General features: G+C 30.1%; 1 protein-coding gene across 1 annotated transcript in view; it reads right to left on the bottom strand.

Moving 5' to 3' along the window:
* Nucleotides 1–424: 424 nt before the first annotated feature.
* LOC111623459 overlaps nucleotides 425–11,663 on the bottom strand; it is a 34,724-nt gene continuing 23,485 nt past the window's right edge. The window contains exons 12-17 of the mRNA XM_023366043.1: nucleotides 11,309–11,452; nucleotides 7,519–7,583; nucleotides 6,546–6,754; nucleotides 4,937–5,085; nucleotides 2,300–2,449; nucleotides 425–566 (exon numbers count right to left, since the gene is read on the bottom strand). Of these exons, the coding sequence (XP_023221811.1) occupies nucleotides 425–566; nucleotides 2,300–2,449; nucleotides 4,937–5,085; nucleotides 6,546–6,754; nucleotides 7,519–7,583; nucleotides 11,309–11,452 (859 nt within the window). The remainder of the gene's footprint in view (nucleotides 567–2,299; nucleotides 2,450–4,936; nucleotides 5,086–6,545; nucleotides 6,755–7,518; nucleotides 7,584–11,308; nucleotides 11,453–11,663) is intronic.

Raw genomic sequence — 11,663 nt, 5'->3', positions numbered from 1 at the left:
ATGTGAAGTGAATGTTGGTTTATTATAATGTCAGGTGTTTCTGAGTTGTTGTGGTCACGTTGTTCGTTGACATTACAAGACGTATGCAACTTATGCTTATTGCAGTTGCCTACACAGCTGGAATTGCTAGGTGTGACCATTGCTTTAGAATACATAAAGTTGCCTGAGAGATCATAGCAAAAGTGCCTGTCTCGAAGAGTGCCAAGGTTTTTTTAAGACTCGAGTTCATAGAAGAGGCATATTTGCTCAATACACCATTTAACAATTTCTTTTCTTTTATTTTATGAAAAGTTTTAAATAGCATCAGTAAATAAAGTTATAATTGCATGTTTTGGAATGAATTGTTATAAATACGTGCCTCTAACAGAACAGAACGAACTTTTGTCTCAAATTATTTAAGGCAAAAAAATTTATCGAAAAAGTATTATTGATTTATTGCACTATTGCCGAAATTATGAATGTATTTCGACAGTACTGCTTGTGATATCACTACTTCCATTAATAAAAAGTTTGGATCTGTAGTATCTGCTATTGTTGCTTTAACATTAGCTTCTTTATAAAGCCACCTGTTAAAATAAATAAAATGATTACAGAAACTTTTCTTATATTAATGGAATTTATAGCTTATTTTTCAGAAATAATAAATCAATTAGTTACATTTGCCATTACAAAATGACAAAACAATAATTAAAATCAGCATCATCATTTTTAAGAAATTTATAGGTACTAAAATTAACTTTATCATTCATCCTACTAATTAAAATATTTCCTTTTTTACCATCTCAATACTCTTGGTACATTAATATTGCCAAAATAAGGTATTACAATTTACATAAAATTAATTCTACACTAAGAATTTCCAAGCATTTTTTAGTCTGTAATTGAAATTATCAATTATTCATCCACATACAGTGAAGGACATAGAATAGAAATTTAAATTTGGTATTTTATATATAAAAAGCTAACTCTTAAAATTATTATTTATCTTGTATTGAAAAAACAAAGATTAAATTACTACATTTTAAAAATATACAGGCATTTCTTGCCAACAATAAGGGGTTAGGGAAAGAAAAATGACTAGGACATTGGTAAGTTAAAAAAAATACAATAATATAATGAAAATGTTTGTAATTATATAAGATTTCTTCATTTTTTATGGTTAACAAGCAAACAACTCTCAAATAAAGCTAAGAATTTAAAAGGCACCAACAATGCTTCCAATCCTTACTCATGTTTCACAATTGGTTCAGTTTTTATAAACTCATCTTTAGGTCTCATCCTATCAATAATAATATAGAAAGAAACAATGGTCTACAAGGGATACTTGCATTTTTATTACATATAATCTTATAGTTTTTAATATTGAATGCTGAGATTACATTTATAATAGAATAATAGCATATATAAGAGATGGCACATAAAAAAATATAAGCATTAAATTCAAATTGTTACATAGGAACAGCCAGGAAAGTAAGGCAATCAATCAAAAAATGGAGACCTTGAGAAAATACAAAAAATACCCTCTTAGTTTTTTTGCATGTTTGGCACACCATCTTTGAAGCTTAACTCCTGAAATTTTTCAGGGAGGTTTGTTTATTAGGGGATTGGTGCTATTAAATTTTGGTGATTAAAAGTCAAGGGGCGGGGAAGGAGAAATAATGGGGGGTCGTGTATCTATCCAGTAGGGTCGGACTCGATGACAATTTTACTCGTTATTAACATTTACAATTTTTTGTAAAACCCATCTCTATCCTCAAAGTTAAGCTTTTTGCCATTTTATAATAGTTAAAAATATAACAGATGGCACCAGGAAAGTGAAGCAAGTCATTGCTGGATTTTTTTAACAATTGGGAAAATGAGAAACTAATTAACAGATGAAGAAAAATAATTCTAAAAAATGAATCCTTAAAACTCAAAACACAACTGTTAATAACCAAACTTGAACAGAAAGATGTGTAAAATGTTGTAATTTAATACAAAAAGATATTTAATCATTAATTTCAATTAATGTAAATTTGATTGCATAATTTTTAAATGTCAATATCATTTTAGATATAGTTTTACAAATATAGCTTAAATGCAAGAAGTTAAAAAATAATGATGTTTAGTCTCAGCGTTGATTGTAAGTNACAAATCCAACTAAATCTACATTTTTACGAGAAAAGGAACAATACGGCTAGCACGTGCCAAAGAGCTCGAACGACTCCGACTACGATATGTAATATCTTCTCACTATTCAGTTTCAATCTGCTATATTATTCAAATAATATTTGAAAATAAATAATTTCAATTAATATACCTCATTTCCATTCCTCCAGAAGGTACTCTGAAAACTTTCACAAGTCTTCCTGTATTTTCCATCAGTTTATCTTCAATCATTTTTTTCAGAATATCCAGACCATCAAATCTAGTTGCTGATATATATAATAAGTCTTTTTCCCTTTCACTGCTGAAAAGTAAAATTTTAGCCTTCGTTAAAACATCAATACGTAAGAAAATAATATAAATATTCATAAAAAGATTCAATATTTTTTCTATGTAAACAAGATTTTATTCTTAGTTCATTTACAATAATCATATAAAAAGCATTTCTTAAAATCTTAGAATTTCAGAATTTTTTTTTTTTTTTTCTTTTTCTTTTCTCTGTAAGCAGTCCGAGAATTTCAATACGGCACTTCTAACATCCAAAGGTTTCCAATGACAATGACTTTATTTGTTTAATTTATCATAATTTCAGAATGATGTATATTTTTGTTCCATCTTCGGCAAAGTTAAAAAAATTGTTGAAACTATTTTTTAACTTCACTGAAAGGGAATGAAAATATACATCATTCCGAAATGCATATGTAATAAAACAAATAAACCGGTGTCTTTAAATTCATGTCAATTTTCAAATCAAGCGTCATATTTCACCACTTTTATATAAAAATCCTCTATGTAACATTAAATAACTGATAATATTCAATCTTTAGTCCTTAATAAAATCAAAATTAGTAGATCCCAAAATATGCAAAATAAAATACACTTTACTTAACTAACCAAAGCTTTACGTTATCTTATTCTTCAAGTAAATAACGAAAAGACAACTTAAAAATGTCTCTCGGCCTCAACGTAATAACGTGCAGTCATTATCATTCTTAAGTTAGATGTTGATCTAATCCTATAAGTAAGTATGTGAGAATTGCAGGGTAGACAAAGTGCAATGAAATTCTCCGAGAACTACAAATGGAACCAGTGACTCAGTGTATTTATGCTGCATGTGCTATTATTTTTCCTGACAGCATGTAAATGGTAAAGAAATTTTGAAATATTAACCTGAAGAGTTCAGATCAATTGATCATCCAATGAAATATTGGTGAGGAAACCTTATGGTGTTTCCTAGAGTGGGCTCTACAACTGAAATTTTAAATTCTATGACTTTCCTGACAACAAAAAACTAAAAGAGCATAGAAAGATGATAGATCAAATAAAGCGCAGTGTTACGGTCATTACTTCTGGTGGGATAATAGGGAACAAAGTTGATGACTTTGTACAAATTCCCTAACCTTTGCATCCCTTACAGTATGACACACAGTCAAATGCTGCTTTATTTTGTCAAACTATGCACATACGCTACTGCTTCTCCAACTTTTTAATTGGTAATTTTTTTATAATTAATAGTTATGTATTTTTTATAATTGCCAAATTATTAAAACTAAAAATAAAATGTTTTATTAAATTAAAGTAGTTTATCCACAACCATAAATCTATTCAAATTACTATTTTTTTAATAAAAAAAAAAACAATACTTTTAGTTAATAAATTATATTATAAAGTTGTCAGTCTGAAAATCTAATACTAGATAATTGTCAAGTAAATCGCAGGTGTCTCCGTGCGACAATTTTCCAAACAAATGCCGAAAAGCGCGTNAGATATTCTGCACCCCTTTTCATAAGTTGTATTGAATGCACCATATTATTTTTGCTGCCTGCAGACGGCTACACTTAGTCAAGCATATTTTCGGCAAAAAAAATTGGCAAGGGAGCCAAGGAAGCAAATTCCTCCGCGACTTTTTTCCGAACACTAACGAAATAGTCGCATTTTTTTTATTCGTTTTCATCTGTTAAAATAAGGAAAATGAAAGGGAAAAACCGACTTTGATTAAAATAAAATTATTTACTTTAAAACAACAAAATGTTTTAATTGTTCAGAGATTATAACTTAATTAAAAGATAATTAAATTTAATTAATGCTTAAAATTTATTTCCCTAATAAATCATTTTTTAAAATAAAAATAAATTCAAGAAACAACTTTATTTAGTATGGAATTAAATGGAAAATACACTATTACTGAAAAGGAAATACAGTAAATTGTAATGATTTTTATTCTATTTGAAAATCCTTGAACTCTTATTCATAACAAAAAGTATTATAAATACATTTTATTCAAATAGATCAAACAAATGGTACAGTATTTTTATTGATATTGTAAAAAGATGTTTTAATTGAAATAATAAGTACTCTTAGATATTTATGTTGAAAAATATTAAGTTATGTCATACATAACTTACTGTTTTTACTGTAAATAAAATTACAATCTGAAATGTTTCCCTTCCGATATTTTTGAACGTATCACCGTTCCTCAGATACAGATATTTCAACCGCATTGTAATGTACTCACAACAGCAAATATTTCTTTTTATTTATCTGGCTTCCTAAACTTCCTTTTTAGAAATTAAACTTCATTAAACAGAGAATTTTTAACATTCTGTAGACAAATTTATAATGTAGAAGTTTAACTGTAGTTGTTTCTTGATATTTATTTCTACTATAAAAATTGATTGACAAAACCTTGTAAATTTATCAATTTATAACATTGTAATAAGACAATTTAAAATACTGTATTTCTTATCTTTCTTTCTTTATTAAATTATATTTAAGGCACTGTAAAACTTACCTTTTTAATAAATCAACTTTATTTCCTACTTCAATTATAGAATCTAATAAGGAAGAAGGTAAATTCAAATTTTCTAATGTATTTAGAACATTATCTTTCTGAGCAATTTGATCGGGATGACTAATATCACGAACGTGAACGATTACATCCTGAAAGTAAATGTCTTCTATAAGTTTATTATTTTTAAAATAAAACCATTAAATGTAAGAAATTAATGCTATTTTACTAATTAACTAGTAACATTTAAGTAGCATTCAATTTCATATTTTATACTAACTTGAATATTTTATAAATTTGGCTTTGAAGTAACGAATTAATGTAAAGTTGAAAGTAAAACATAATTTGATTATTGTAAAAAAAATTACTTTTTGATAAGCTTTTTTATTCTATGCTATTAAAATTAAAATAAATTCAAATTTATCACTTTAGTAATGAATACTAATAAGAAAAAAAATATAATAAAAATAATTCATTACAAAATATATTTAATTAAGAAATAGCTAAACAGAATAAATTATAAATACTTATAATCAGTTTTGAATTTTTTCTTATTTTGTGTAATCTTTTCACATGGTTACAATAGAAGATCAAACTTTTAAATGATAGCTACAGGTGAATATATACTTGAATATCTTCACGTGTGTTATTGTGCATCTATTATCCATGTATAGTTGAATATAAGGCATTCGGTACAGAAAAATGATTTTCAGAAGTCTAATAATAGTCCGAGGGAAATAATTCTAAAACAGCTCATCGAGACACAATTTTAGAATTACAGTAGAGCGTCAATTATCCGAATCAATTGGGGACTGGGGTTGTTGGGAAAATTGATTTTTCGGATAACCGATTATGCACGAAAAAATATATTAACCTATCAAGTGTTTAAATTCGTTCAAATCCTGGCACGTCCTTAAGTACCCTGTCGTGGTCCCGCCAGTGCTGCCAGCTAAAATACGCACACCGACAAAAGTAATATTGGAGTAGCCCAAGACAGCCAAATATTGCAGTGCCACATAACTAGCAGAAATTTAAATTTGCTGACTGGAATGCTTTCAGTTAACCAATGTTTCGGTTGATCAGTATTCTGATAATCGATGCTCTACTGTACTAGATTGTGATTGTACCATACATTCTGCTAACTTATTTTAATTAGAGTTAGCTTATAATAGCTCTAAATATTTCCACTTTATATGAAATTTTCATTAATTAGACTTTTACCATATTATTGCTTTTATATTGTTTTTAAAATTCACCTACTGAGAAATTTTTTAAGATATTTTACACTTCAGAAACAGCTAAGAAGCCTCATTAAAGAAGAGTAAATTATTAATATTTTTTAAAATGTTTTTCCTGATGTGCAAACAGCACTTTGCTTTATTGTATTATGTCTTTTATTTATTCTTTTTTACAATTATTTCTGAAACCTTATTAAAATTAAATTATTATCTATTTTTTTAAAAATTAAACATGAAAATATAAAATATAAGTAGGTTTTTCTTGCTTTCTTTTCATTCTCAACATATGATATGTAATATTTATTTATTTGTATTAACTAAATATTGCTTTGTTAATCACAAATAATTAAATTTAAGTATTACTTTTAACTTACAGAAAGAACCATATCCTCTAATGTTGCAGCAAATGATTCAATTAATGTAGTTGGTATATCAGAGATAAAACCAATTGTATCAACATAAAGTATTTTTTGCAGTGAAAATAATCTCCCAGCATGGGTAGTAACATCTAATGTAGCAAAAAGCTGATCTTTCGGTTCTAATTTAACATCACCTGTTAATGCTTTTATAAGAGATGTTTTACCTATAATATAAAAAAGAAATTCATAATTATAAAATAGTCTTTAGCTCTGTACTGATAATTAAATAATATATTTTTGTACAAATGAATAAAATTAAAGTACAGAATGTTACAATGATATTAGATATAAATATATGTTAATAAGATTTATTATGCACTATTCTGAAAAATATACAAATCTTATAGTAATAACTAGCTTGTTATGCCAGCTTTGTCCAGGTTTATAAGGCTAACGTCAGACGAGTGTGAAAACGCGCGAACGCTATTTTTTCGATTCGTGTTGGCCAAGTTGTGGTAAGACAAGCACTGTTTTTCTGGAGCACATCAGTAGTCGGCTTCGTTTCAGACGCAATTAAGAAATAGTTAAACAGAATAAATTATATAAATAAATACTTATGATCAGTTTTAATAATAACTACAACACCTATGACAGGATACCATAGGTGTTTGATGGGAGATAGATCCTGTGAGACTGATGGCCAGGGAAAAATGTGAATTTCATTCAGGCTGATGAGAGTTCACTATGCAATATGCAGTTGGACATTGTCTTGCTAGAACACTGTGTCAAGTGTGGCCTGCACCAGTGGCCAAACTACAGACCCCCACAATTTTGTGATGTACTGGTCCACTGTCAAAGTACCAAACATGTGCACCAAAGCTGTTCAGATCTGGTAGATTGCCACAAACTGTTTTTTTCATTATATACATAAGTATTTAAAAACAAAGGACATAGGCAATATTGGTACATCCTTCTGATTGTAACTGACCTCCCTTTTTCTTATTTCTGTTTTTATAATGTTCAAATAAAGTTTCTCTCAATTCAGGTTCCTCACTAATTTGTACAATTGTTTTACTAATATCCATGTCTATTTTTTACAATACGCAGGTACCATACACCCTTCGACAGGAAGGACGCTGATCCGACACATCCTGGAAACAATGTTAATATATCTGTTTTTTTTACACTCGTCTGAAGACTGTAGGCTTGGAGTGTATCTCCCAGCATGCAATAGTCATGCAATGGCATAAGATTATCATGGACAATCTGGCTGCCTGTCCATGCCACATAACATGACTTTTTGCATATCCACTCCCATATTTTTTACGCAATCCTGTGATATCTGTCAAAAACCACGGACGTGAAAGCATGTTTGTCTGACATTAGTCTAAAGGACCACTCACAGTAATTGAGAGGCATTACTAATTGTAAATTTCAAAAATATATGCTGTAAAATCCATTTTAAGAACATTATCAGAATGCCTATAGCTATGTGAAAAGTATGTCTCATAAATAGCAAGTTTATAGAAGAATTATTGCAATTAGTTTGGTTTATTTGGTTATGACAACACAACACATGGACAATCTGCCAAGGGGATGCCTACCAGAAGGATTTTTATAGGAAACTGACTCCTATTTAGGCATTATTAACTGGAAGAAAATTTGGAAAACTCCATGTGGCTAGCTCATTGGTGATACGTGAACCCACAACCAACTACCAGTGTAACAGTTTCAACTCCATGCAGGTGAATGCTACATGCTACTTATCAAACTAATAATACAGCATGTCCACTTTGTGCTATATTATTGTTACAGTAATTCGGTGAAATATAGAAATGGCACTATGTGCAAATCCAGCAAATGCAATGTAGACAAAAATTAATTGATATATAGAAATCCAATAAATATTTTGGGGTGGTATGTATGGTGTTATCTAAATTAGTAATATATTAACGGAACTTGGCAGTTCCGTTAATAGACTACTAATTTAGTAATTTGTAGCAATTGGTCAAAAAGTCTAGAAGTGCATAGAGAACACACAAACAAACAAACAAAAACATTCTCATTTATAGATATAGATAAAAGCATATAATTAGCAATAAAAGTATTTTCATTGTTAAACCTATACATGTTAAATATTTACTATTAGTCAAATTATGAAATGTCAATCAGACATGGTATAAACCAGTGTTTCTCAACCTCTAATGAATCGTTGCCCCTTCAACGTAGTATCGCCCCCTTCAATAAAACTGTTACGTAGTATCGCCCCCTTCACTTCAAAATTCCGATGCCGAGGGCCAGGGCTAACGCCAAATTCATACAGCATTGAATAGACTAGTGACTAGTATAATGTTATTTGTTTAATTATTGTACGATATAACGAATAAAATAACTAATTAATCTTAATATAATGTTTTACTATATCGCCCAGAAAATTGTTTTTCGCCCCCAAAAATATAAATTGTTACAAATTGCCCCCTCAACATGGAAAAACGCCGACATGGGGGGCGATATCGCCCCCGTTGAGAAACACTGGTATAAACAAAAGCAAAATGATTTAGTAATCAAAAAATTTTGTAATAGTATATACGTGCCTCAAAAATAAAATCACAACAGCATGAAGGAATGTGCATAGTCACATGCATATTGCAGGATCAGTAGAGGTAAAAGACATATGCAAATGATTAAAAGAACAAACAAAGATATACAACAGACTCCTGTTTATTCGGTAATGAGTATGACCCCACGGGCAACTATACAGATCACTATACGATGAGATATACTATCAATAAGGCAATTAATGGTTGTCTGAGGTATATTTCTTGCCAAGCTGCATCCACTGTGACATGCACGTCACCTACAGCAGTGTTCCGCAACCAGTGTGCCGTCACAAGGTGAAAGGTGTGACGTGAACTTTTACATATTCTATTAATCTCATGTTTTATTTATATATTTTTATCACAGTTGTTATGTTTATTATGCTTGTATTTCATTCACTGATGAAATAAGATGATGTTAAAGTAATAAACACATATGTCGTCCCAGTATTCACTTATTCTTTTGGAGTTATACATTGGACTCACACAGATCTTGAGCAACTCCAAATGACAACAAAAACACTTACTAAGCATAAACATCATCATCCTAAATCTGTCATAGAAAGATTAACCATTCCACGTAAAGATGGCGGACGTGGCACAGTGGGGCCAAATCCCAAAAAGCTGGCCAAAAGTCAAAAGCGTTATCAATTTGGCTGAAAGTCAGTACTCTAGGGTTTTCGGGATCGCTGATTACGAATCCGAAGTCAAAATTTGAAATAAAAACAAAACGACGGATTTAACACGAACCACTTTTATAGAAAAACTACAAAATAAATCCATATATTGTTTAATACAATAAAACATACAATCAGTTGATTAAAAGTTCATGCATCGTCATCCAAAGAATAATTTGATTCACAATCAGATGATTCAACTTTGAAATTGCTGGAGCTTCCTGTACTTGCCAGTATATGTGGCACAACTAACAATAAAACTGCTTCTGGAAGCAACAACTGAGTTTTTTCGAGGTAATTCACACAAACTCGAAATAAACGAATCAGATATTAATAATAGGCATAAAATAATGTCTTCCATTGTTTTCACTTGGGAACTTTTCTTGCAAAAGCTTCTCGAAACTTTTTAATGTATTTATATTAGTATACTCTTGAGAGTCTTCAGACATCTGCCCTATCAGCAATACCGATGAATTTATCATTTCTGCACCATGAATCAATATCTTATGTACCGAAGTTGGCATGCAGAACCACGGATATAACTGCTCAGAGTAACAAGCTGTCTGTAAAGCATAATCTTGAAATTCTATGAAATCGATTTCATGGCCACACGAAATTGTCTGCAATATGACATGGAAATGCTTAATCAAGTCCTCATCAACTCCTGTAATAGCAGCAGAAATGCTTGAGTTTTCGAAAAATCATCGAGCGGTATTCCCATCATTCGAGCTACCGAAACCAGGCTTTGGTTGATCGACTATTAGACCCAATTCTATACGGAAACCCTTCTGTATATTCATTTTTCAGGGTCTTATTTGTTTATTTTCTTTATCACTATGCACTTGCCACAGTTTTATTTCAAGCTCATATGCTACATACAAACAACATTCAAAACACACAGACAAATTCAAGAAAAAGAGCAAACATTCCGCGTCGTTAATGTACAAAATTCAGAAAACTATGTTCTACATTGCAAGAACTTGCACCAATGACACAATTGCAGCTAGTTGCAGCTAGTTTTAATTTTTTTCATTCAATAATAGTTCCATCTACAACATGCAATCGGTCCAGTCGCAGAACTCTACAGAATTTATGAACTTTTCTCTACATGTTTAAAATTTTCTGTTGTAATCTTCCGTTCATTTTCATACAAATCATTCGTTTACTGTTATCACATAAAGTATTATTAACAATTTTGTGTTACATAATGATATTCTATTTACTTGCAGCTGCAGATTCCATTTTTTAAATTTAAATTCAATTGAATATTATTATTTATTTTCAAATTTTGTGTAAATGCAGTAAAATTTTTCAAATGTCTCCTGTTACCTAATACCACTGCAAATCTGCAGATTTTCTAAGTAATTCATCAGATGAGGAATCACTATACCATTGAAAGTTCCTTATTTATTATAGCTGCCTTATTAATTTGAGTAATATTTCTGGTAGGTGTTTGAAATGACCTTCTGGGTTCAACAAGACCAGCAGTTGAAGATTTGCATACCTTTTTTTCTTTTCTTGCACAGGAGAATCAGAAGATTTGGAATAACAACTACTTGCTTTGTGACTTCTAGATGAACTTTCAAAAGGTTCTTGATCTAACAAAACATCGTTCAGCAATGCTTCCGAACGAACTTTGGAAACATTGCTGAATGATATTGTAAATGTTTCACAATCAAACATTTTTCACTTGCTTTTAGATGCTGTCGTTACCGATATAAATGAACACAAACTGAACAAATATGTATTGTAGTGTATTAAAAAAATATGTAGTGTACAATGAAAGCTTCTTCCTAAAATATTCAGGTTCAGATGTGCATAACTGTGAGGAACGTGTGCACCGTATGCCGCCAACATAA

The sequence above is a fragment of the Centruroides sculpturatus genome, unplaced genomic scaffold, assembly GCF_000671375.1.
Source record: "Centruroides sculpturatus isolate CEXI.00-Female unplaced genomic scaffold, Cexi_2.0 scaffold315, whole genome shotgun sequence".
In the NCBI taxonomy this organism is placed as follows: Eukaryota; Metazoa; Arthropoda; class Arachnida; order Scorpiones; family Buthidae; genus Centruroides; species Centruroides sculpturatus.
The sequence above is the reverse complement of the archived record's forward strand: the minus strand, read 5'-3'. Positions and strand labels throughout refer to the sequence as shown.